Source organism: Convolutriloba macropyga, chromosome 1 (genome assembly GCF_964194025.1).
Source record: "Convolutriloba macropyga chromosome 1, txConMacr16.3, whole genome shotgun sequence".
NCBI lineage: Eukaryota > Metazoa > Xenacoelomorpha > Acoela > Convolutidae > Convolutriloba > Convolutriloba macropyga.
Genome location: NC_134468.1, coordinates 2,164,684 through 2,192,676, shown reverse-complemented (window position 1 = coordinate 2,192,676; position 27,993 = coordinate 2,164,684). Strand labels below are relative to the sequence as shown.

The 27,993-nt window shown below is 35.5% G+C and overlaps 1 protein-coding gene across 2 annotated transcripts in view; it reads left to right on the top strand.

The window, feature by feature from the left end:
* LOC142357385 (short transient receptor potential channel 5-like) overlaps nt 1-27,176 on the top strand; it is a 72,329-nt gene extending 45,153 nt beyond the window's left edge. For both annotated transcript variants that reach the window (XM_075409112.1, XM_075409061.1), the window contains exon 16: nt 26,697-27,176. In XM_075409112.1, coding sequence (XP_075265227.1) covers nt 26,697-26,856 — 160 coding nt within the window. In that variant the 3' untranslated portion in view covers nt 26,857-27,176. The remainder of the gene's footprint in view (nt 1-26,696) is intronic.
* Nucleotides 27,177-27,993: the final 817 nt, after the last annotated feature.

Here is a 27,993-nt window from a genome sequence, read left to right as displayed (position 1 = left end):
AATCCAGTTCTTTTTTTTGTTTCAAAAATCAACGGTGAGACCAAAAATAGCCTTGCGATTACCTCGGGGCTATTAAGCAAGTCATTTAACCGAATAACTACTGAACAAATTCTGTAGCCAAAGAAATGTTTTAAATATCAAAAAATAAATGATACATTTCAGATAAAAACCGACATAAATTAGCGAAAGCCCGCCGAAATGTTAATTCCGGAACACTTTCATAGGAACCAGAGCTCAAATATCGCTCATCTGCGGAAGCAATGATCGTTTCAGCAATTTTCGTGTCTTCACTGCCAGTCAATTGGGTCAAAGACGGCTAAATAAGCATACTAATTGCCAGTTGTCAACGAAAATATACTAAAATGCCAAATTTTTAGGCTGAATTTTAGCTAAATTTTTGTTTCAAGCAAGTTTGCGCTTTTATTTCTAAACCAAAACAATTTAGAATATTGTTAAAACTTGAACTTATGAAAAACTAATTCAAACTCTAAAGCAGACAGACAAAGTTTTGAAATAGTGAACGAATCAACGGAAGTTGGCCCGATGTTTTAAAAATTAAAACCACCGTAACTTCTCGCAAAAGAGAAATTCATTTTTTAAATATATCTTCTACGCTTCACATACTTTCTAATGATACCACACTCAACTCTGTAGAATGAATGTACAATACGGCCTTTTCACTCTTAGAAGTAGTTTTAGAGAATGGGGAATCTTAATAATTTTTTCAAGAACTGAAACACAAAAGTAGTTTGTTCCATCTTTCACAAACAATCATCGCTTTTTATCTGAGGAATTTCACAATTAGGTTTTCCTTGTTTTTTCTATATAACTAGATAGGGATTAGTTTAGATAATTTTTTCGGTGATTGCAATTTTGGACTGTTTTTTTGAAATGGAACTTTTTCAAATTATTAGAAAAATTTTGCTATTTTTGATGTCTCTTGAGCATAATGAGAAAAATTCTTTTTGAAAAATCTCACAAACGTATTGAGATTAGAAAATCAAATTAAATTTTGGCTTTGAACAAAATTAAAGCCTCAATTTGTAAGAAACAATTCGTACTTTTTCAACCTTTTTCTGACAGTTTTTCCACCCAACTTGACACTAAAATTTAAAATCAACTTTTTTATGTTTATGTTTAAAAGATATTGTCATTTTGGTGTCTCATGAGCATAATGGGCCAAATCGTTTGGGCTAAATCAAACACACTTAGTTGTGTAACCAGCCCTAAATAATAAACACCATTTTTGTTTTCGAAAAATTTCACACCGCAATTTGTAACAAAAATTAATTAATTTTTCTGATTTTTTTCTTACAGTTCTTGCACTCTACCTATAACTGTCTTACATTTGAAATAATATCTCAGACTAAATCTCTCATTATCCCTTAAAACACATAAAACACACTCACAATGCATACATGAACACACATACATACACTCACACAAGAGCACGCAGAAACAAAAACTCAAATACAGAAAACGACATCAAAAAAATTAAATTTAAAAAACTTTCTGCTTTGCAACTGATCGTCTCCCAGGGTTCGAACAGTTCCTTGTTGTCTTCTTTGTTCTGTTTGAAAAACTATGTGTGGACAATTTGAGGTATTTTTTATCGGTTACATTAAAATAGACATCACAATATTACAATTTGAAATCAATTTTTTAAAAAATTTTCTCTAAAGTTGGTGTTCAATGAATTATAAGCATATCGGGCAAACTCGTTTTTTTCCAGCAAATCGCACTTGTGCTTCCAGATAATTTTTTTTAAAAAAAACCATACTTTTTAACTTATAACAGAAATTTGTAGCAAAAAGTTCATTTTGTAATTTTTAACATTTCTGACAGTTTTCGCACTCTGCCTCTACCTGTGTCTACCAAGTAAGGGATAGCTAAAAAATGTCCAAAAGAATCTCAATTTTTAGAATTGAAAAAAATTTGTTATCAGTAATATTTACAATACAGCTTTTTTTAATCACTCTAAGGAGAAAAGAGAATTTTAATAATTTTTTCGAGAACTGAAACACAAAAGAAGTTTTTTTCTATCTTTCACAAACAATCATCGCTTTTTATTTGAGGAATTTTTATTTGAGGAATTTATTTGAGGAAGAATATAAGCTATTTAGTTTGTCATTTTACAGAAACACCCTTAGACTGCAAAATATCAATTCGAAGTCCAACTTAAAAGTACAGAAAAATGAAAAACTTTCCTAATTATCATAAAAAATTATAAAAAATTTGAATTAAGTTTTTAACCAGGCGATTAACACAACCTCTGATCCTCAAGTTCTTCTGTATTGCATTTCACTAGAGACGCCTGGATCAAACCGTCTGCTCCGACAACATAAGCAATACAACAAAAGAAGTTGGTATACTGAAATTGGTTCAATTGATGTTCACTCCGTGAAAACGATTTTTTAGCGTCTCCGCAGTTTTTAAACCACTGAAATTGTTAGTTGTAATGAAATTATAAGAATTTTGATAGATCTAAACTGCCTGAAGTCCTCTTTATTCCAAAAAAACCGTCATGAGACTTAAAAACATAACAACAAGTGCTGGCAAAACTCTTGAATTTATTAGGAGTTTGCAAAAACACTTTTGTGAGCCATAAAAACATTGAACTTTAGACAGAAAAGAGAAAAAATTATTCAATTGGCCCATATTAACATACAAGGAGGTTTTCATTAATTTAAATTCAACAAATGAAAACAGAAATATTTCTACTTGGACAAGCAAAACTGCAAAAAATAATAAAAAGCGGACCAGGTCAAAAGTCAATCCAGTTCTTCTTTTTGTTTCAAAAATCAACGGTGAGACCAAAAATAGCCTTGCGATTACCTCGGGGCTATTAAGGAAGTCATTTAACCGAATAACTACTGAACAAATTCTGTAGCCAAAGAAATGTTTTAAATATCAAACAATAAATGATACATTTCAGATAAAAACCGACAACGAAAATATACTAAAAGGCCAAAATATTAGGCTGAATTTTAGCTAAAATTTTTGTTTCAAGCAAGTTTGCGCTTTTATGTCTAAACCAAAACAATTTAGAATATTGTTAAAACTTGAACTTATGAAAAACTAATTCAAACTCTAAAGCAGACAGACAAAGTTTTGAAATAGTGAACGAATCAACGGAAGTTGGCCCGATGTTTTAAAAATTAAAACCACCGTAACTTCTCGCAAAAGAGAATTTCATTTTTTAAATATATCTTCTACGCTTCACATACTTTCTAATGATACCACACTCAACTCTGTAGAATGAATGTACAATACGGCCTTTTCACTCTTAGAAGTAGTTTTAGAGAATGGGGAATCTTAATAATTTTTTCAAGAACTGAAACACAAAAGAAGCTTTTTCCATCTTTCACAAACAATCATCGCTTTTTATCTGAGGAATTTCACAATCAATAAGCTATTTAGTTTGTCATCTTACAGAAACACCCTTAGTCTGGAAAAGATCAATTCGAAGTTCAACTTCAAAGTACAGAAAATTTAAAAACTTTTCTATTTATCATGAAAATTAGAAATATTTCGAATGAAGTTTATAACCTGGCGATTATTACACCCTCTGACCCTCAAGTTCTTGTGTATTGCATTTCACTGGAGAAGCCTGGATCAAAGCGTCTGCTCCGACAACATAAGCACTACAACAAAAGAAGTGGTTATACTGAAAATGGCTCATTTGATGTTCACTCCGTGAAAACGATTTTTAGCGTCTCCGCAATTTTTAAAACACTGAAAGTGTTAGTTGTAATGAAATTATAAGAATTTTTGCGAAAACAACTTTACTTTATCAAAGGTGATTTTTGCTATTTTGATAGATCTAAACTGCCTGAAGTCCTCTTTATTCCAAAAAAACCGTCATGAGACTTAAAAACATAACAACAAGTGCTGGCAAAACTCTTGAATTTATTAGGAGTTTGCAAAAACACTTTTGTGAGCCATAAAAACATTGAACTTTAGACAGAAAAGAGAAAAAATTATTCAATTGGCCCATATTAACATACAAGGAGGTTTTCATTAATTTAAATTCAACAAATGAAAACAGAAATATTTCTACTTGGACAAGCAAAACTGCAAAAAATAATAAAAAGCGGACCAGGTCAAAAGTCAATCCAGTTCTTCTTTTTGTTTCAAAAATCAACGGTGAGACCAAAAATAGCCTTGCGATTACCTCGGGGCTATTAAAGAAGTCATTTAACCGAATAACTACTGAACAAATTCTGTAGCCAAAGAAATGTTTTAAATATTTTAAAAAAAGGCACATTTCAGATAAAAACCGACATAAATTAGCGAAAGCCCGTCGAAATGTTAATTCCGGAACACTTTCATAGGAACTAGAGCTCAAATATCGCTCATCTGCGAAAACAATGATTGTCTTAGCAATTTTCGTGTCTTCACTACCAGTCAATTGGGTCAAAGACGGCTAAATAAGCATACTAATTGCCAGTTGTCAACGAAAATATACTAAAATGCCAAATTTTTAGGCTGAATTTTAGCTAAATTTTTGTTTCAAGCAAGTTTGCGCTTTTATTTCTAAATCAAAACAATTTAGAATATTGTTAAAACTTGAACTTATGAAAAACTAATTCAATTTCTAAAGCAGACAGACAAAGTTTTGAAAAAGTGAACGAATCAACGGAAGTTGGCCCAATGTTTTAAAAATTAAAACCACCGTAACTTCTCGCAAAAAAGAGAAATTCATTTTTTAAATATATCTTCTACGCTTCACATACTTTCTAATGATACCACACACAACTCTGTAGAATGAATGTACAATACGGCTTTTTCACTCTTAGAAGTAGTTTTAGAGATTCTCAGAGATTTTAGGGAATCTTAATAATTTTTTGAAGAACTGAAACACAGAAACACAGATCAAACTGTCTGCTCCGACAACATAAGCAATACAACAAAAGAAGTTGTTATACTGAAAATGGTTCATTTGATGTTCACTCTGTGAAAACGATTTTTTAGCGTCTCCGCAGTTTTTAAAACACTGAATTTGTTAGTTGTGATAAAATTATAAGAATTTCCTGCGAAAACAACTCTAGAATTCAGAAGAGAATTTTTTCTGCTTAGGTTATACTCTATCAATGGTGATTTTTGCTATTTTGATAGATCTAAACTGCCTGAAGTCCTCTTTATTACTCCTGAAAACCTGACCAAAAACTTCCATTAACCTAACTAATTTCACTATAAATCTATGCGTTGTTTGTTTTATCTTGAGTTTCAACGCGATCTGTCCCCCCCACACCTTCTCAGAGTGATTTTTGCTTTTCGACTTTTCCGTCGGAATTTTAAAGCGTTCTGTTTTCAAAAAAATTTTTATGAAAATCAAAACTAGATCTTGAGGGCTACAAAATGGTGTTTTTGCTTTATCTCTACGATTCGTAAACAAAAAGTGAAGTTTTGGCTGAAGAAAAAAGCCAGCCTCGCGTATATATTCCCTCGCGTATATAAAAATGTAATTTCTAATAGTACCAAAGGCAAGAAACCATTAGTTGAGACAAAAGTATTATAAAGTTTGGATCTTGGTTTACTGGAAAGAGCATGCAACCTGTCGTTACAGAGACCAAGCTAAAAAATTGAAGGAAGTAGGATACAAGTGACAAAGCTCAAAAATCCACTGATTTTTTTAAAAGAAGTATTTTCGAAAACTCAAACAAACCAAAAGCGTTCAATCTTAAACAGAAACATATCAATTTTGCTACTAATCAGGAAACCAGTTATGCATGTTATTATTGAGACCGAATCATAGAACGACAAAAACAGCAAACACGGAAAAACTCAAAAATTCAAACAATTTATCGAAGCCACACTGTTGAAGCCATTAGTTTATTTATAATACTTTAAAAAACACTTAAAATATTAAACTGGCAAAAGGATTGCATGATTTGCTTGGCTCTCTTTTGATTTTAACTGGGTCTTCTAGGTACAGGGTCTTTGTGGAAAAGACAGCAAAAAGAACCATAATATTGACCAGTATCGAAAACACACGAAACTCTCATGAAAACATATTTTTAAGTTCTATAGACATCAGTCAAAAAGTGAAAAATTGACTGAAGAAAAAAAACTAGCCTCGCATATAATTCACCAATTTTAAAAAAAATATTGGAACAATTATTACACGTATAGAGATACATTTTGTGCAATTGAAGCGGTAAAATGGGCCTAATTTTGTTGGTAAGTTCACCCGTAATGATATCCAAGAACCATATATAGGCCATTAAAAGTTATTTCACGCGCTCTCCTGCCAAGATTTTCATGTATCACTATTATACCCTACACAAGAATTTGCCATGACATCTTTGCATTATTTGTGCATCCCTTGTCAGAAATATCCTAAGGTAGGGTATGTGTCAGTCAAGTTACCTTAGGGTCTTTGATCCATTTTTAGCTTTGGTGTCTCGCCAAGGTGGCTTGCTAGACCAATCCAGGGCAGCCCTCCCTCTTTATCCGGGCTTGGGACCGGCTATTGGCTTTTAGTGGGGTGCCCTCGCGCACTGTTACCCCCACTATTTGAAGGTTCCCTAAGCACTGTTACCCTCCATCACCAATAGGCTGAGGTTCAGACTGCAAAAGGGAGCGATTCGAGGACCTTAAACAGTTCTCACGGCCATGGTGACTATCGGAAGAGGATAGTAGGGCCTTCACCACTCGACATTATGAAAATAGGTCAGTGGAATTGCAAGTCACTTTGCAATGAGAGAGTCATCTCCGTGCTCACTGAAACAATGAAAAAGCGGCGAATTAGACTGTTCGCGCTAAATGAAACACACCTTCGAGGTTGTGATGAAAGCACATATGGTGGCTACACACTGAACAACAGTGGTGTAACATATGATGCAAAAAGAACGTCAGCTGGTGTCGGTGTGATATACGACACAAAACTGGTGAAGATGATTAAATTCATACCAGTTTCGGAAAGAAATGCGAAAGCATTTATTGAAACAGCGGGTGCAAGATTGAAATTGGTTGTTACCTATGCCCCGACTGAAAATGCTGATGAAAGTGAGTATGCAGCATACTTAAAGGAATTGGCGGAATGCACTCGGAGTTCAGACCAGATCTATTATGAAAAGATGCTCATTTTGGGAGACCTTAATGCAGCGATTGGCCTAGATCTGAATGACCATCTGCCAAGACAGATCGGGAAGGCAGCAGCAAGTGATGAGAGTAGCCGGAATGGTTTGCTCCTTGCTGAATTTGTGACTGAACAGAAGTTGAGAGTTGAAAATACTTTCTTCTTGAAGTCTGATGTGCGGAAGTGCACATGGAGACATCCGAGAACAAAGGAGCTGTCTCTGAAAGATTATGCACTGACGAAGTTGTCGGCAGCAAAACATCTCAGAGTAAGAGACGTGAGAAGCTCTTGGGAGGATAGTCTGGACTCCGATCATGCAATGCTGATAGTATGCATTGAAAAATGGCCAAAAAAGAATCCAAGGAAATCTGCGAAAGCGCAAAAGCTGCTGAATGATGTGCGTAGCAAATGCTATTCTATCCTTCGATCAGCTCCTGAGCTTGAAAAGCTGAAAAATGCTCTCAGAACTAAGATCTTGAATCTTAGAAAAGTTAACACTGTAACTAATGTGTTAACAGAAGTAATCAACAAGCATGAGCTCGCTGAAGAGACTCTGTTGATAAAAACTGACTGCTGGGCTGCTCAGCTAACGCCGAGCAAAGTGGAAACACTTCGAAAGAGAAAGGTAGCTCATAAGCTGTACCTTTCTGAGAGATCAGAGAGCAGAAAGATCGAACGAGATAAATTGAACAGAGAAGTGAAAAGAATCACCTCTGAATGCAAAGAAAGAGCAGTCGAGACAAACCTTAAAAGGTTTGAAAAACAGCTTGATGATAATGAAACCAGAATGGCCTATAAAATCTTGAAAGAGACGTTACGAACTTACAGGGTAACCTGGTTCGAGCGTAACAAGAAAATGAGCGGCCCCAGCAAAAGTCAGTTTCAAGATCATTATCAGAAGTTGTTCAAGCAACGACTGACTCAAAATGCCACGGTGCTGGAAGCCCTCTCGAAGGAACCAAATAGTTCTGAAGACTTCTGCAAAGAGCCCAATGAGGCCGAGGTTAGAACAACCTTAAGAACCCTGAAATCTGGGAAAGCACCTGGGAAAAGTGGCATTGTCCCAGAAATGCTGAAAGCGCTTGAGAAGGAGTTGAGTCCTCTTCTCACAAAAGGGTTCCAAAGCATCTGGGCAGAAAGAACGAAAGTACCCCAGGAATATAAGGACGCGAAAGTCGTTCGTTTGTTCAAGAAAGGGCTGAAGACAGACCCGAACAACTATCGGTCCTTATTTATGCTTGAAGCCGAAGGAAAGCTTCTATGCAAAATTATCAAAAGCAGAGTTGAATCGAGAACAGATCACAAACTGGACAGGTTTCAGTTTGGCTTCAGAAAGGGAAGAAGCACTCTGCAAGCAGTCTGGGGATTGAGAGAAGTCATCCAAGACTCTAGAGAATCTGGAGAAGAATTAGTGATGGTCTTCATCGACCTTGTCAAAGCTTTTGACTCGGTTGATAGAGAAGCCATGATGACATCTCTGAAAGCTTTCGAAGTTGAAAACCCCCTCAGAAGCCTAATATGGCAAATACATGAAAATGCTCACGGGGAGCTAGACTCAAAGATCAAATTCAAATTAGAAAGAGGGGTCAGACAAGGATGTGTCATCGGTCCACAAATATTTAGCTTAATATTTGATATTGTCTGCAAAAAGAGTCTAGCCCAAAAAGATCATCTGGCGTATGCAGATGACCTAGTGATACTAGGAAAAAGTGAGCAAATTGAATAAACTCAGTCTGGAGGTGGAGAAAGCCGGCATGGAAATTTCATTTCCAAAGACAGAAGTAATGACATTAAACATGGAAAAAGCATGTAATGTCACCCTCCAGAGCAAAAGACTGAAAGAAGTCACTGAGTTTAAGTATCTGGGTTCGATACTAAATGGCCAATCTGATAATGAGGCCGCTGTGAAGAGTAACTGCACTAAAGCTAGAATAGCTATCGTGAAAATGAGACCTGCGCTAGTCAGCTCTACTCTCACAATGAGAACTAAATGTCGGCTAATTGAAATGTGCGTCAAGCCAGTACTGCTGTATGGGCTGGAAACAGCCATAACGCGAGAGAAGGACATCGACAAAATGGGTGCTGTTCTCAACAAAGCCCGTCGAATGGTCCTTAAGACATGCAGCAAGAAAACTTACTCATCTGAAGTCCTTGCACTGAAAGTCCCTCTGAGAGACATCAAGATAGAACTCGCAGTAAGAAGAGCGAAGCTTTGGCTGAGTCTCAAGAAACTGCAAGATGATGAGTTCATAACGCGAAGGAGAAACACGTACTCCAAAGATTGGATACGTGCACTCAAACTTGATCTAGAGAGACTCTGTGTAAGAGATACTGAAGAATGGATAAGAAATCCATCAAATATAGAGTATTCGTCGAACACAAATACTCAAGTGAAATCAGTGGGCACGAGAGAACAAATTGTTGCTTGTGAGATTGGAAATTGTGCAAGGCACTTTGCAACAATAAAAGAGATGCGAAGACATCTGAGAAACGACCGCTCTGAAAGTGGCGAAGGATTGGATATGACTCCTTTCCAAGCAAATATACCCACAAATGCGCCAATGGTATGTCCAGCTACGGGCTGCAGAATGACATACAAGCAAATCAGATGGTGGCTTGACCACGTGAAAAAATCGCACCCTCAGTGCACAATAGTTGAAAGTAACAATGTCACTGAGGAATCAAAAGCAGAACCACAGAGCACTGAACTGAGTGGGAACACACAGAGACAACAAGAAGATGAGGCGGAATTTCAGTGCCCGCTATGTCCCAGGACATATACGCTCATCAAAAGTGTTAAGAACCACTGCTCGACCAAACACAGATGGTCGTACACCAAGAACTGCCCGATTGGTGAAAAAGGGACTAGAGGCCCTATGGCCCGAAGTACCTCTAACCCGTATGGGGGCCCCACATTGTGGTTCCTCCAACGCCCCCTAGCGGGAGTCATCCTTCTTGATCTATGCCAACCTCGAAGGTCTGGAGACTAATGACCGGCGGTTTTGTGTTGCTTGCGCACTTAACCAATGGGAGGGGGCACCTTAGGGTCTATATATGGCTTGTATATGGCAACCACGACAAGGCTTGGAAATTGGGGCTGTAACGGTCATTAAGCTAAGCTGATAAAGGCCTATATCTGCTTTGTTACTCTATGCCATTTTGTCTACGAACCTTAAAGCTATTACACACCTACGAAATAAAAGGCATTTTAAAATCAGTTTTAATTTATAAGTGACAATAGAACTTATAACACCATCGGTAACTTCTAATTTAAAATTTGAGTGACACTTTCTAAAAACAAGGAGGCTCGGTAATGTGTATTTGCACATTATGTTCCGACCCCGCTCATCGACAATTTGATTTAATTTTCTACCAAATGAGGAATAAAAATAAAAAGTTCAAAAAATCACATATCTTTCAACAAACAATTAGGTGAAAAAATAATGCTGGATTAGAAAGCCGATCAGACTTGCCATCAATGAGAGTACTGGACAAGACACACAAAAAAAAACAAATAATAGCAAACATAAATTACGACTAAAACTCAATACCTATATTTAAAAAGACACATAATAACAAAATGAAAAAAAAACAACCTGTACTTTATTAGCTATTTATTGGATAAGATAAAACAGCTCTCAATAATGCGACCCGGTGACAGGCCGACAAAGAAGAGCAAAAAGGGCCAAGTTCAAAACTACAATTCTTTTTTTGAAAACTGATTGAAACTGCTTCGTATCAACTCGCCTCATTAGGAAGGTTGATTTATACGTCATGGGAAGCAATTGATACTTGTCGTTTTTCCTAATATGTCAGACGACTGCAAAAGTAGCGGCCAAAACGAAATAAACGCGGACAAGAACGCTTTAACAAGAACGCGGTGCAGCAACCGTTAAAACCATAGACTACGCATGCAGAAAACTAAAAATTGTTAATTTTGCACTTTTCACTGCCAATTGGCTAGCCCAAGAATGTGATAATGCGGGAAAGAAACAAAAAGCAAGAATGGTAAATATCGAAAAATCACACTCTTCTAGTAAAAATGTAATTTCTAATAGTACCAAAGGCAAGAAACCATTAGTTGAGACAAAAGTATTATAAAGTTTGGATCTTGGTTTACTGGAAAGAGCATGCAACCTGTCGTTACAGAGACCAAGCTAAAAAATTGAAGGAAGTAGGATACAAGTGACAAAGCTCAAAAATCCACTGATTTTTTTAAAAGAAGTATTTTCGAAAACTCAAACAAACCAAAAGCGTTCAATCTTAAACAGAAACATATCAATTTTGCTACTAATCAGGAAACCAGCTATGCATGTTATTATTGAGACCGAATCATAGAACGACAAAAACAGCAAACACGGAAAAACTCAAAAATTCAAACAATTTATCGAAGCCACACTGTTGAAGCCATTAGTTTATTTATAATACTTTAAAAAACACTTAAAATATTAAACTGGCAAAAGGATTGCATGATTTGCTTGGCTCTCTTTTGATTTTAACTGGGTCTTCTAGGTACAGGGTCTTTGTGGAAAAGACAGCAAAAAGAACCATAATATTGACCAGTATCGAAAACACACGAAACTCTCATGAAAACATATTTTTAAGTTCTATAGACATCAGTCAAAAAGTGAAAAATTGACTGAAGAAAGAAAACTAGCCTCGCATATAATTCACCAATTTTAAAAAACAATTGGAACAGTTATTACACGTATAGAGATACAATTTGTGGAATTGAAGCGGTAAAATGGGCCTAATTTTGTTGGTAAATTCACCCGTAATGATATCCAACAACCATATATACGGTCCCACACAGGCCATTAAAAGTTATTTCACGCGCTCTTGCCCAGATTTTCATGTATCATTATTATACCCTATACAAAAATCTGCCTTGACATCTTTGCATTATTTGTGCATCCCTTGTCAGAAATATCCTAAGGTAGGGTATGTGTCAGTCAAGTTACCTTAGGATCTATATATGGCTTGGATATGGCAATCACGAAAAGGCTTGGAAATTGGGGCTGTAACGGCCATTAAGCTGATAAATGTCTATATCTGCTTTGTTAGTCTATGCCATTTTGTCGACGAACCTTAGAGCTATTACACGCCTACGAAATAAAAGGCATTTTAAAATCAGTTTTAATTTAAAAGTGACAATAGAATTTATAACACCATCGGTAACTTCTAATTTGAAATTTGAGTGACACTTTCTAAAAACAAGGAGGCTCGGTAATGTGTGTTTGAACATTATGTTCCAACCCCGCTCATCGACGTTTTGATTTAATTTTCTACCAAATGAGGAATAAAAAGAAAAAGTTCAAAAAATCACATATCCTTCAACAAACAATTAGGTGAAAAAATAATGCTGGATTAGAGAGCCGATCAGACTTGCCCACAATGAGAGTACTGGACAAGACACACAAAAAAAATAGCAAACATAATTTACGACTAAAAACTTAATATCTATTTTTAAAAAGACACATAATAACAAAATGAAAAAGAAACAACCTGTACTTTATTAGCTATTCATTGGATAAGATAAAACAGCCCTCAATAATGCGGCCCGGTGACAGGCCGACAAAGAAGAGCAAAGAGGGCCAAGTTAAAAACTACAATTCTCTTTTTGAAAACTGATTGAAACTGCTTCGTATCAACTCGCCTCATTAGGAAGGTTGATTTATACGTCATGGGAAGCAAATGATACTTGTCGTTTTTCCTAATATGTAAGACTACTGCAAAAATAGCGGCAAAAACGAAATAAAGGAATTTAACAAGAACGCGGTGCAGCAACCGTTAAAACCATAGACTACGCATGCAGAAAACTAAAAAAATTGTTAATTTTGCACTTTTCACTGCCAATTGGCCAGCCCAAGAGTGTGATAATGCGGGAAAGAAACATAAAGCAACAATGGTGAATATCGAAAAATCACACTCTTCTAGTAAAAATGTAATTTTAGTACCAAAGGCAAGAAACCATTAGTTGAGACAAAAGTATTATAAAGTGTGGATCTTGGTTTACTGGAAAGAGCATGCAACCTATCGTTACAGAGACCAAGCTGAAAAATTGAAGGACGTAGGATAAAAGTGACAAAGCTCAACAATCCACTGATTTTTTTAAAAGAAGTTATTTCAAAAACTCAAACAAACCAAAAGCGTTCAATCAAAAACAGAAATATTTCAATTTGCTACTAATCAGGAAACCAATTATGCATGTTATTATTGATACCGAATCATAGGACGACAAAAACAGCAAACACGGAAAAACTCAAAAATTCAAACAATTTATCGAAGCCACACTGTTGAAGCCATTAGTTTATTTATAATACTTTAAAAAACACTTAAAATATTAAACTGGCAAAAGGATTGCATGATTTGCTTGGCTCTCTTTTGATTTTAACTGGGTCTTCTAGGTACAGGGTCTTTGTGGAAAAGACAGCAAAAAGAACCATAATATTGACCAGTGTCGAAAACACACGAAACTCTCATGAAAACATATTTTTAAATTCTATAGACATCAGTCAAAAAGTGAAAATTTGACTGAAGAAAAAAAACCAGCCTCAAATATAATTTCCTCCATTTTAAAAAAAAATTGGAACAATTATTACACGTATAGAGATACATTTTGTTGAATTGATGCGGTAAAAAGGGCCTAATTTTGTTGGTAAATTCACACGTAATGATATCCAAGAAGAATATATATGGTCCCACACAGGTCATTAAAAAGTTATCTCACGCGCTCTTGCCCAGATTTTCATGTATCATTATTATATCCTATACAAAAATCTGCCTTGACATCTTTGCATTATTTGTGCATCTCTTGTCAGAAATATCAAGGAAGGGTATATGTCAGTCAAGTTACCTTAGGGTCTATATATGGCTTGGATATGGCAACCACGAAAAGGCTTGGAAATATGGGCTGTAACGGTCATTAAGCTGATAAAGGTCTATATCTGCTTTGTTAGTCTATGCCATTTTGTCGACGAACCTTAAAGCTATTACACGCCTACGAAGTAAAAGGCATTTTAAAATCAGTTTTAATTTAAAAGTGACAATAGAATTTATAACACCATCGGTAACTTCTAATTTGAAATTTGAGTGACACTTTCTAAAAACAAGGAGGCTCGGTAATGTGTGTTTGAACATTATGTTCCAACCCCGCTCATCGACGTTTTGATTTAATTTTCTACCAAATGAGGAATAAAAAGAAAAAGTTCAAAAAATCACATATCCTTCAACAAACAATTAGGTGAAAAAATAATGCTGGATTAGAGAGCCGATCAGACTTGCCCACAATGAGAGTACTGGACAAGACATACAAAAAAAAATAGCAAACATAATTTACGACTAAAAACTTAATATCTATTTTTAAAAAGACACATAATAACAAAATGAAAAAGAAACAACCTGTACTTTATTAGCTATTCATTGGATAAGATAAAACAGCCCTCAATAATGCGGCCCGGTGACAGGCCGACAAAGAAGAGCAAAGAGGGCCAAGTTAAAAACTACAATTCTCTTTTTGAAAACTGATTGAAACTGCTTCGTATCAACTCGCCTCATTAGGAAGGTTGATTTATACGTCATGGGAAGCAAATGATACTTGTCGTTTTTCCTAATATGTAAGACTACTGCAAAAATAGCGGCAAAAACGAAATAAAGGAATTTAACAAGAACGCGGTGCAGCAACCGTTAAAACCATAGACTACGCATGCAGAAAACTAAAAAAATTGTTAATTTTGCACTTTTCACTGCCAATTGGCCAGCCCAAGAGTGTGATAATGCGGGAAAGAAACATAAAGCAACAATGGTGAATATCGAAAAATCACACTCTTCTAGTAAAAATGTAATTTTAGTACCAAAGGCAAGAAACCATTAGTTGAGACAAAAGTATTATAAAGTGTGGATCTTGGTTTACTGGAAAGAGCATGCAACCTATCGTTACAGAGACCAAGCTGAAAAATTGAAGGACGTAGGATAAAAGTGACAAAGCTCAACAATCCACTGATTTTTTTAAAAGAAGTTATTTCAAAAACTCAAACAAACCAAAAGCGTTCAATCAAAAACAGAAATATTTCAATTTGCTACTAATCAGGAAACCAATTATGCATGTTATTATTGATACCGAATCATAGGACGACAAAAACAGCAAACACGGAAAAACTCAAAAATTCAAACAATTTATCGAAGCCACACTGTTGAAGCCATTAGTTTATTTATAATACTTTAAAAAACACTTAAAATATTAAACTGGCAAAAGGATTGCATGATTTGCTTGGCTCTCTTTTGATTTTAACTGGGTCTTCTAGGTACAGGGTCTTTGTGGAAAAGACAGCAAAAAGAACCATAATATTGACCAGTGTCGAAAACACACGAAACTCTCATGAAAACATATTTTTAAATTCTATAGACATCAGTCAAAAAGTGAAAATTTGACTGAAGAAAAAAAACCAGCCTCAAATATATTTTCCTCCATTTTAAAAAAAATTGGAACAATTATTACACGTATAGAGATACATTTTGTTGAATTGATGCGGTAAAAAGGGCCTAATTTTGTTGGTAAATTCACACGTAATGATATCCAAGAAGAATATATATGGTCCCACACAGGTCATTAAAAAGTTATCTCACGCGCTCTTGCCCAGATTTTCATGTATCATTATTATATCCTATACAAAAATCTGCCTTGACATCTTTGCATTATTTGTGCATCTCTTGTCAGAAATATCAAGGAAGGGTATATGTCAGTCAAGTTACCTTAGGGTCTATATATGGCTTGGATATGGCAACCACGAAAAGGCTTGGAAATATGGGCTGTAACGGTCATTAAGCTGATAAAGGTCTATATCTGCTTTGTTAGTCTATGCCATTTTGTCGACGAACCTTAAAGCTATTACACGCCTACGAAGTAAAAGGCATTTTTAAATCAGTTTAAATTTATAAGTGACAATAGAACTTATAACACCATCGGTAACTTCTAATTTAAAATTTGAGTCACATTTTATAAAAACAAGGAGGCTCGGTAATGTTTGTTTGCACACTATGATCCGACCCCGCTCATCGACATTTTGATTTGTCTAATAAATGCGAATAGAAAGAAAAAGTTCAACAAATCACATATATTTCAACAAACAATTAGGTGAAAAAATAATGCTGGATTAGAGAGCCGATCCGACTTGCCATCAATAAGAGTACTGGATAAGACTAAAAAAAAACAAATAATAGCAAACATAAATTACGACTAAAACTCAATACCTAAATTTAAAAACATAGATAATAACAACAGGCCGACAAAGAAGAGGAGAAAGTGCCAAGTTCAAAACTACGTTTCTCTTTATGAAAATTGATTGCAACTGCTTCGTATCTACTCGCCTCAGTAAGGAGGTCGATTTATACGTCATGGGAAGCAATTGATACTTGACGTTTTTCGTAATATGTCGGACGACTGCAAAAATAACGGCAAAAACGATGTAAAAAAGGAATTTAACAAGAACGCGGTGAAGCAACCGTTAAAACCATAAGCTAAGCACGGAGAAAAACAAAAAATTGTTAATTTTGCACTTTTCAATGCCAATTGGCCCGCACAAAAATGTGATAATGTGGGAAGGAAACAAAAACTCAGAATGGCAAATATCGAAAAATCACTCATCTAATAAAAATGTAATTTTTAACAGTACCAAAGTCAAGAAACCATTAGTTGAGACAAAAGTATTATAAAATTCGGATCTTGGTTTACTGGAAAGAGCATGCAACCTGTCCCCTGTCGTTACAGAGACCAATCTGCGAAATTGAAGGAAGTAAGCTAAAAGTGACAAAGCTCAACAATCCACTGATTTTTTTAAAAGTTATTTCAAAAACTCAAACAAACCAAAAGCGTTCAATCTAAAACAGAAACATATCAATTTGCTACTAATCAGGAAAACAGTTATGCTTGTTATTATTGAGATCGATTCATAGGACAACAAAAACAGCAAATATGGAAAAACTCAAAAATTCAAACAATTTATTGAAGTTACACTTTTGAAGCCCTTATTTCATTTAAAAAACTTTGAAAAACACTTAAAATTTTAAACTTGCAAAAGGGCTGAATGATTTGCTTCGCTCTCTTTTGATTTTAACTGGGTCTTCTAGGTACAGGGTCTTTGTGGAAAAAGAACCGAAAATAATTACCAGTATCGAAAACTCATGAAACCCATTAAAACATATTTTAAGTTCTATAGCCATTGTCGTACGCATATGAGATTGCGTACTTAATCTTGAGTCGCGAATGACGATTATGTTTTATATCCTAACTTGCGCGGCGAGTGCGCTTTACACAATTTCTAAATGAATCCGCTTAGCGAATCGCTTGGTAATTATTAGTCTACTTTACTTGATTAGTAAAGACAATTAATGAAGAATAAATTAAATTGGGCAACTGTTCGCGAAGTGCAAAACTAAAAGAGTGAGTATTAAGGCAACTGGTATTACAGAAGTCATAACAAACATGAACAATATTTTCCCGCTATGGGAGATGGGAATAACAGACTAGCATGTGAAATAACATTGACTTATACACATGCCTTTCAGGAATAAGTACGCTAAAATAAATTAAGTACATCGTATAATAAATTTACTGCACTGAATTAATTTATGATGTATGACATTTCTCCCGCTTCAATGAAAATTAAAATTGCGTAAAATAAAATTTTAATAACAATATGGATAATATTAATACTTATTCACCGGTTAAATAGTATCAACAATATATTTACTGGTTATCATAGCTAGTCATAAATAATAATGTATCAAGTTTTTAATTATTCAAAGTTTTCACAAGTCTTCTTCATCAATTATGAGCTCATTTGATGTACTGTGATCCGCTGGTCGTATACGAGGATCAGTTAGTGATACCTGTCCTATGATAGGCGATGGGAAGTCATTTTCTAAGGGTTCAACCCGCGTTGCTGTTTCTACAATTGTTTGTACAACTGAAGGTTGTATCGATTCAATATCTCCTACGCGTTGTTTCCTGCGGGGTGGAGCAAAGTTTGGGGGACACGAATTAGTAGATTCGCCAGACGAGTCTTCTTTATCGTATCCATAATATTTAGGACTTTTTTTAGTCCGTTTTGTTGCTCTTGTCGGTATTTGTGGTAAAGCTATTGCTGGAGCCGATGTAGATGATAAGATTAATGGTTGGTTATTTGTAGGAGGCGGTGCGATTAATACTTCTCCATTTATGATTTGCTGTTCGGGAGCAGCCTCGTGAATTTCGGGTAATACTTGGGGAGCGAAATTTTCCGCAATTTTGGGCATACGTACTCGCATTGCGCGAGCAATGTTTGATTTATTTGATGAGACACCGCTTCCAGTTTCTCGCTTGCGATGCTTCATTTTTCGGTCTCCCTTTTGTATGCGCGTGGACTCTTTTATGTGGCTAAGTATCTTAGCCTCAGTTGTCTTCTCATGCGTGCGGGGTCCTCAACGGTTAATATATTCGGTTAATTTTGTTTTCCGTTCTTCCCGAGTACCAAATTTGGCAATATCACTATTGCGCACTGTTACTTCCATTTTCCCCGGTGCGCGAATCACAGAAGTGTATTGATCGGTCTTTTGTACCACCGATCCTGGAGCCAACACCTCATACAAACCATCAAGATTTTTCTTGGATCTTTTATGGAGATGTTTCTTCCGAGCAATGTTCAACTGTACGGCGTGTTCTTTTAGAGGTAGTGGACGATGCGCTTTTGTGGTGCGAAGGAAACGGGATTCATTGTCTGTTGCTAGATGTTCACGTGTGGTAGCGTCCTTTGTTGCTTTGCACATGTTGCGCTCGATTTCATCGTCGCTACGGCTGTGTCTCCAGTGGTCCTCCGGCAACAATTCATTAGGAGTTACTGTTTCTTCATCTAAATAATGATTCATCTAAATAATGACTTTGGAGTACTTATATTACTAAGCGTTGTATTGGCTTTGCGCTCAAAGTGAGATTCGAATGGCGAAAGCTTAGTTGTTTTATGTTTACATATGCGAAGCTGGTATATAATTGATTTTAATGCTGCTTTAATGGTGAATGAATTTAATTCTTTATTTGCTTCTTTTATACATGCTAAGCGTTGTTTAATAGTACCAATAAGTCTTTCAACTAGTCCTATTGCACGATGGTCATTCGCCGGAGCTGGTATTAATGTGATATTTTTTTCATACAAAAATTTTTTACTTGGTTACCTACAAGACAACGAGCTTGGTCTATTCTTAAGGAACGAGGGACTCCATGAATTTGTATATAATTATCAAAAAATTTTATTACATTCGATGCATTTGCATTATCAACTAATTCTGCTGAAGGATATTTTGAAAATCTATCAATACATGTTAAAATGTATATTTCATGTTCTTTTTCGTTATTAATGGGTCCTGCAAAATCTATTTGTATTTCTTGGTTCGGAACTATACATGGTGTATGTGCTTTAAATTGTTTTGCGGGAATAACAGATTTTAAATTTTTACCGATAGCAGTGCAAGATTTGCACTCTATTGCTTTGACGAGCCAATCACGATTAATGTATGGCCACCAGCAGTGCTGAGCCATACATACTATCCCCCAGCTACCTGGGTGACTCGCATGCAAATCTTCAATGAGTGCATCTTTGAGCGCGTTCGGTATGGCTACCTTCTCGTAACAGATCCGCCAGTCACATGGAGGTCCCGCCAATAGCTATGGAGATACGGGTTGAGGGCCTTTAATCGTTCTTCATCTCCCCTGATTATGCAGTCCCGAACCTCCTTCAGAACTGCATCCTTGCTTGTTAGGGATGCGATTAGCCCTTTGTTGAACACCTTGCCCACCACTTTCTCAAAGGACACTACTTGGGGGCTATCCGTGAGTGGGGTGCTTAGATTTGAATGAGATGATGATCTGCGTGGCGTGCTTGTTGTTGCATTATCCGTAAATGATACGCGGGGCGAAGCTCCTGTTGTTCGGGATGAGATGGATTTTCCCTTTAGAGATGAAGCTTGTTGACTCATTGTTGATGAGAGTTGAGTTTTTTCAATTAAATTGATTGACAAAGAGGAAGACAACTGAATTTCAGGTTGAGTTTGGGCAAAAAGCACTTGTTTGTTGTTTGTTAATTGAGCACGTGAGTTATTTAAAGTATTTGAGTGTGGCTTACTAAAGAAGGTAGAAATTTGAGACTGATTATTGATTGACAAGTGAGAATAACTTATTGAAGCAAATTTAGGAGTATTTTGGTAAGCGAGTGACGCTTTTCCTGTTTCTACAAGCATTTGAGACTCAATTTGTAAAGGTTTAATTGTAAATGGTAGACTACGTGACGCAAATTTAGAATGAATTTGGTATTTAGTAACTTGCTTTGCAAAAGAGGCATCTGAAGAATGCAATTTAGTCTTTTGAGTATTTAATAAAGTATTACGCCTTGCGGGTGTTAATTTGTTAAATGAAAAGCGTACTCGCGATGCGAGATCAGAATTGGTATTAATTAATTTGGAAGTGTTTACTTTTGAAGTAGGATATTTATGTGCGAATACTGATTCATTTTGAGTTGAATGTACTCGCTGATCATGTGCACTAGTACATTAATACTATTAGTGGGATTAAAAATCGAGTTATACTTTTGATCCGCGAGTGATTTAATATTATGAGTTAAGTGTACGCGCGAGGCGTGTTTACTATACTGATTATTGAATCTAAGGGAGGTTACATTAGAGTTGTATTTTGGCGCCGCGAGATTTGAACTAACATTTGTTAAGCGTACACGCTGGGCGGACTTTATGTCAAAGTTAGAAGTTTGTTTTGAGAATAATTTTAAACTATTGTTTCGCGGGGCGAACAATTCGTTAACTTTTGTTTGAGGATTTGGTTTGACATAATCTATATTTAAAACTTGTTCAGTATTAGTGGTGGAATTTTTATTTTCACCATCAATATCAATATATAATTTATTAAGTGAATGAGCTAAAAGGTTGTGTTTTTGTTGAAGTAATTGAGCATCAGAGTGTATGCTTGATAATGTTGCGACTAAAAATTCCTCATCATATTTTGAAACACTTTTTGCTGGTTGATATGGATTTCGAGAGATGTAATCAACTAGTCCCTTCTTCGCGCCGGGCAGATGCTCTATTGGGAATTGATAAGGCAAAAGACGATCAACCCATCGTGATATTCTACTATTGTAACTTTTATTTGATCGATGTTCTTTTAAAATAGAAAGTAATGCGCGGTGATCAGTGATAATAGTGAACTCTTTACCATACAAATAATTTTTAAAATATTCTATGGACCATACTACCCCAAGAAGTTCCAATTCGTTAATACTATAACGTTCTTCACTACTATTTAAAAATCTTGATGCAAAAGAGATCGGCTTCCAACCATCAACTGTTAGTTGTTCTAGTGCTGCTCCCAATCCGGAGCGAGAAGCATCACATTTGATTCGTGTTTCGAGTTGAGGTTTATAGTGAATGTTTTCTGTATGATTTGCTATGTGAGTTTTTTTGGCATTAAAATGTAGAGTATGAGCGTCACTCCAAATGTATTTAGTTGACTTACGAAGTAGAGGTCTTAAAGGATGGTAGAGTTGAGCTAAATTGGGAATAAATTTACTAATATAGTGGACCGAACCGAGAAATGAGCGTAATTTTTAAAGTGTATTAGGTGGTTGTAATGACATAATAGAGGATGTTTTAGATTCGAGTGGTGATATCCCAGATTGAGTTATATTATATCTTAACCAGGAAATTTTTTGCTTCGCAAAATGGCATTTAGGAAGGTTAATTCGGAGATTATCTGCGTCCAATTTTTTAAGACAATCTAATACAAGTTGGAAGTGATCATCTTCAGAACCTTTACTTACAATTAAGATGTCGTCTAGAAAACAAAATGTATTTTTAAGGCCAATCAAAGTGTAATCACTTGCCTTCTGAAACTGGCATGTCTGTAAGACCATAAAATCCCGTTTTGAAACGATATGTGCCTGTCATGTCACCACTTACAATATTGAAATTTTACAGTGTTTAGCAGTTTCAGGGTGTAGATTTAGTTAGCTGTATGCATATTTAAGATCTATAGTAGAGAAGTATATTTTATCCGCTGGTTCTGTTTTGTAGTTTGTTATTATTTGTGATATGGAATCCATGAAAGTTTCAATATTTGGCATCTGATATTTATTCTTGTGTATTGCTTTATTAAGAGTTTTGGAATCCAATGCTAACTTTATTGTTTGATCTCGTTTAACTGTGATTACAATAGGTGAAAAATATTGATCAGAACAGTTATTCAATTTTTCTATGTGTCCGTCTTCAAGAAGTTTTTTAATTTCATTATTTACTCGTTCTTGTAAATTAATGGTACTCTTCTACCCTTTTGATGTTTTGGTTGAAAATTTCGATGGAATTTAGATTTAACAATGTGTATTTTTGAGCGACCAATACTTGTAATAAGTTGAGGAAATTGTTTTGCAATACGTGTTTTAAATGGACATTGGGATGTGATAGTGTTGACCATACTACCTTCATATTTTGGGATTTGAGTTACTGAGATTCCGAGAGCGTCAAATAGGTCTCTACCAATTAGTGGTTTTAGCCCGTCACGGACTACCACAAATTCAGCTTCTTCAAATCGCCATCCATTGCTCGCAATTGGTGCCTGTATCATACCCGTCACGTTTATGGGTTCGTTTGAAAATGTTTTGAGTTCCTGGGGAGGCGCTATCATCAACCATCGAGCAAGGGGAGAATTTTCCACTATTTCCGAAGCAAGAGACTCGGGTAAAATACTGCATACACTGCCTGAATCAATGAGAAGTCCAACTTGGGTATTACCAATTTGCAAGATGGTGTTCTTTGGTTCAATATGTATTGCGTTACTTGCAATGCTGGCGACCATATTATCATCTGAGCTATCCTAATCTGATTCGCATTGCGGTTTATAATTCATACTTTGTATGGCATTTACCGTTTGGTCAGTTGAAGTTTCTTCAACAGAGTTAACATTAGATCGGATGGGTTTATTTGATGATGACTTCGGTTTTCTGCACACTCGCGAAAAATGATTTTGTAGACCACAGTTATTGCAAGTCTTGCCTCTCGCAATACACTTGACTTTATGATTTGCTGACCAAGTTAAACCACAGTTTCTGCAGAGTTGATTTGGTGGTCGAGTAAAACTAGATGTAGTCGGCCGTTGACTCGGTGGTCGAAAAGGTCGTTGAGGAATTACTGCATTAACCTGCGGAGCAGATTGCGAGTTTGTAATTTGTAGTTGATTTCTTTGACCTAATTCCATATTTATGGCAAACGTAATGCTTGAGCTGGTTCTAGAGTTTCTCGCAACAATTCCCGTTGGATTTCCGGATCTAACATATTCGCAATAAATAAATCTCTGATAAGAGTATCTTCTTGACTCCCGAGTTCACAATTTTCAGAAAGTTCTTTCAATTTTCCAAAGAAATGTTCGATAGACTCTCCTCTTGTCTGTTTTGTAGTGAGAAGTACGTACATAGCAAATGTGATATTGCGCTGACGAATAAATGCTGATTCCATGATTGTCCAAAGTTCTGCTTTTGTTAGAATGTCCATCTTGAGGTGTGGGTTTCGGCTACAAACAATTCGACGTCCTTCGGTGCCCAAACTGAGATATAGCATTGACAGAGTCTTTCGATCGGCCTGTGCCCACGGTTTATCTCCACACATTACTCCTATCTCCAGTTGTTTCTGACACCGATTCTCCCAGTTCATTTTTGATTGAGCTTTCCTCGCCAATCTTTCCCTCTCCGATTGTGCCGATGATTCTGTTATCGTATCCTCATAGATAGGTTCAAAAGGTAGTTGTACTGTTTCGGGTTTTGGTTCCAATAAAGTGTCTAGTGTAATATTTTCCTTCGCAAGAAGAGCTAACTTGGCCTGCATCTGCCACTTTTCCCATTTCAACGGAGGGTCTGCACTAGGTTTATCCCAAAATGGCTCAATGCCAAGTGGGGTCCGCTTCTGAGTTGCTGACTGCGCCATGTCGTACGCATATGAGATTGCGTACTTAATCTTGAGTCGAGAGTGACGATTATGTTTTATATCCTAACTTGCGCGGCGAGTGCGCTTTACACAATTTCTAAATGAATCCGCTTAGCGAATCGCTTGGTAATTATTAGTCTACTTTACTTGATTAGTAAAGACAGTTAATGAAGAATAAGTTAAATTGGGCAACTGTTCGCGAAGTGCAAAACTAAAAGAGTGAGTATTAAGGCAACTGGTATTACAGAAGTCATAACAAACATGAACAATAATTTCCCGCTATGGGAGATGGGAATAACAGACTAGCATGTGAAATAACATTGACTTATACACATGCACTTCAGGAATAAGTACGCTAAAATAAATTAAGTACATCGTATAAATTTACTGCACTGAACTAATTTATGATGTATGACAGGCATCAGTCAAACATACATATTGTTTAAAGCAAGCGAAGATTGATGAGCCGTGTCAATAATAAGATTTAGTTACTTGGTCACGACAAAGAGATCAAAAACGGGAACAACAAAAATTACTTTTTTTGAAAAAAATTGATTGAAAATCTTAAAAACCGTTAGCTAAAAACTGAAACCAGGAATTAGATTCAATTAAACTTCCGTCAAAACAATCAAGATCCTTGATTGTCATGAATATGCCGAATGGAAACAAAAAGAACGACAATTAGAGGCAAAAACAAAAAATACTTTAAATTTTGGGAGAGCACGGATTCGCAGCCGTTAACAACATAGACTATTCATGAAATTTTTAAAAAGATTCCTTTGCGCATTCTTCCCATGCCAATTGGAGCTATCTTTATTAAGATAAGTTGAAACGAGAACAAATAAAAACCCCAAAAACAGGAAAATATGCAAATATTGGGAAATACGAAATTATTTTCTTTAAAAAAAAGTTAATTGGAAGTCGTCAAAACCGTTAGCCTTGGTCCAAAGTGAGCAAAAAGATTCAATTAAACATCAGTAGAAGCAAATAGGATGTTTGATTGAGAGGAATATGCCGTACGACAACAAAAAGAACCACAATTACAGGCAAAGACAAAAAACCAACAAGTTTCGTGAGATAAGGGCTTCGCAGTCGTTAGTTAACTATTAGCTATTAACGGAAATCATTCAAAAGGTCTATTCTGCCCATTCTTGCAATGCTAATTCAAGCTATCTCTGATATGATTACTTGAAAAAGTAACAAATAATAACAACCTCAACTGCAGGAAATTATTCAAAAATTCAAAAAAACTTTTTCGAAATTTCGAAGTAAGAAAACCGAAACCAATTGATTAAATGCTAAACCATTATAAAGAATATTTTTTCTTTACTTGGAATAAGTTTTACCCTGAAGATATTGATACTAAAGTACATGTGTACAGCAATACGATTTTAACGAATGACAAATTTCAAAACCTCTAAAGTCATAAAAGGCATTAGCAAACAACTGAAGGCCTTGCATGGGCTCACTGGTAGCTCTTTTAGAACTCAATTGAATCTTTTACGTTAACAAGACGTAGTCATCAGGCTGCAAAACGTGTGTTAAATGAATGCAACGCAAAAGAAATTATTTAAAGTTTACGAAAATACATTGTGAAAGCCATAAAAACTATGAGCTTTTCTCTGGAAACAAACTTTATTTTCATATAAACTTATCTTGTTGTAAATAGTATCTGCCATTGACTTGGCCGTGATTTGAAATCACTCTCGACAGTAATCAACAGAACAAAAGTTAAAATTGGGAAAACGTTTTGAAAAAGACCGCGCCCTAATATAATCCGAATAATTATTGATTGTAAGAATCCGAGATGAGTCCTAATCTAGCCCTGATTTTTCTGTGCGTCTAACAAGAACAATTGTTTGTTCCATTTGTTTGCAAAGTTGATCAATTAGCAAATGAAATATTTCAATAAGCCACGAATAAGTTAAGAATTTTGTGTAACTTAGATTTATTTTTCGAAAAAACAGCAAAAATTTATTTCCAGAAAACTCCTATAAGAAGCGAATTTACAGCTATCCTTTTTTGGAGTTCTCAAAGTTTGTGGCAGCAGATGCCAGGTCTCGACTTCCTGCAAATTTAAAAGAAATAGGATACAAAAGCGTGTTTGAAGCGATTTTTGATTTAAAAAAGTCTCACATTCGAAAAATTTAATAAAATATTAATAAAAAACTTGGATGAAACAAATTGGCGAGTCTTCTTTATGGTTAAACGTAAAACGAATTACATTGTATTTAAAAATATTAAAAAGATTTTAGCAAAATTGACGGAAATTTGATCAAAAATTTTGGAAAACGTGAATAAAAACAACGGAATTTACTCTACTTTTCCCAAAATTTTAAACCTCGATAACTCCCTGTAAAAAACGAAAATCAAAAATGTCTTATTGAAAATCAAAAACGAAAATCAAAAACATCTTTTTAATTCGGTATTCTAAGCTGGACGGGCTTTCTAATGATACCAGTCTCAACTCTCTACGATGAATATCGATCGGCCAAAATTGACTGAACAAAAAAATCCATTTGAGTATATAGTTCCTCCCCCCACAAGCGGTTAAGTAACTTATTTTCACAATTCAACATCATCTGTTTAATAAATTGAGATATTTTAGAAAGACGTTCATGAAACCTAAGAAAGCGCCGCAACAACCAGGAGCAGCAGGACTTTCAAGCAACAACAACGCCAACAATCTCAACAACAAAGTGGTAACTGCCGAGGTGTTGAGAGTTCCCTCGGCTGGCAGACGAGTCATTGGAGGCGAACTTCCCTGAATTGCAAACTCAGAACCCAAAATTAGTTTCGAAAAATCACTTTTCCTTTATTATGCTACTCGAATGTGTCTCAAATATTTATTTCCCGAACAGTGCAAACTATCACCATAAAAGAGACTATCACTCATCCGAATTAAAAAGTCTGAATTAAATAGAATTTCAAAAAATATTATATAAACTTATCCCTGATTAACTGAAGTTTTCCCGCACTTGTCTGTCACAGCGGAGTTTCCATAAAGTGCAACTGCGCTCGAAAATATTTGTGTACAATAATTTAATGCAAATAATTCAAGAGCTTGCTCACTTCTCCGTTATAAATTTAAAGCAATTAACCTGAAAAGAACAATGATATAATGTTCATTTAATCTGTTTCAACTTGAGCATGCTTAGTCATCTGAAAACACATTGCACTACCTTAAAGAGCATTCCTTATTCCTTTTAAAATAATCAGAAATCATTTGGTGATTTTAACTCCCACCTTCAAGGCCTCGACTTATAAAAAGAGCATAAAAGCTCGACCTAAAAGTGGTATGCAAGCACCATGCTCGAATTAAACAGTATGAAAAGACATGCTTGACTTTAGCTCGACCCAAGTTTTTTTGCTGGACTACAGCCTAACCCATTTGTAAGACAGGACTATAGCTCTACACAACCATTTTATACTGGACCCGAAAAGTTTCTGCACTTCAAGCTTCAAGAGCCCGCTATTACATATAACATATTCAACGTGCTTGACCTGCAAATTTTTCAATGTTTTAGAAGTTTTTATGCATAAAGAATGTTAGAAATATCAGAGCTTTTAATCAATAGGACTAAAAACTACGACAGTAAACTCATTTTTAAGATCGCTAAAGCTGAACTAACTAATTCCATTCAAACTCAGACGTTTGCCTTCTGCATCCTCAAAAACAATGTGGATAAGTAACTAAACGTAATGCCAAAATATTCATTTCCTCGAATTGTTTATGGTTTTGACTGTAACCGTTTCATCAACTATGTCAATACTTGCTTTCATGTTACTTACTTGTTCAATGGTTTCAATCAAAATCTAACGGTTTGAAGACTTGAGTATTTTTTTAATATTAAATCTTCGTGAATGTTAAAATTTTGTTCGTTTTATGGTTTTTTGCAGTCCTT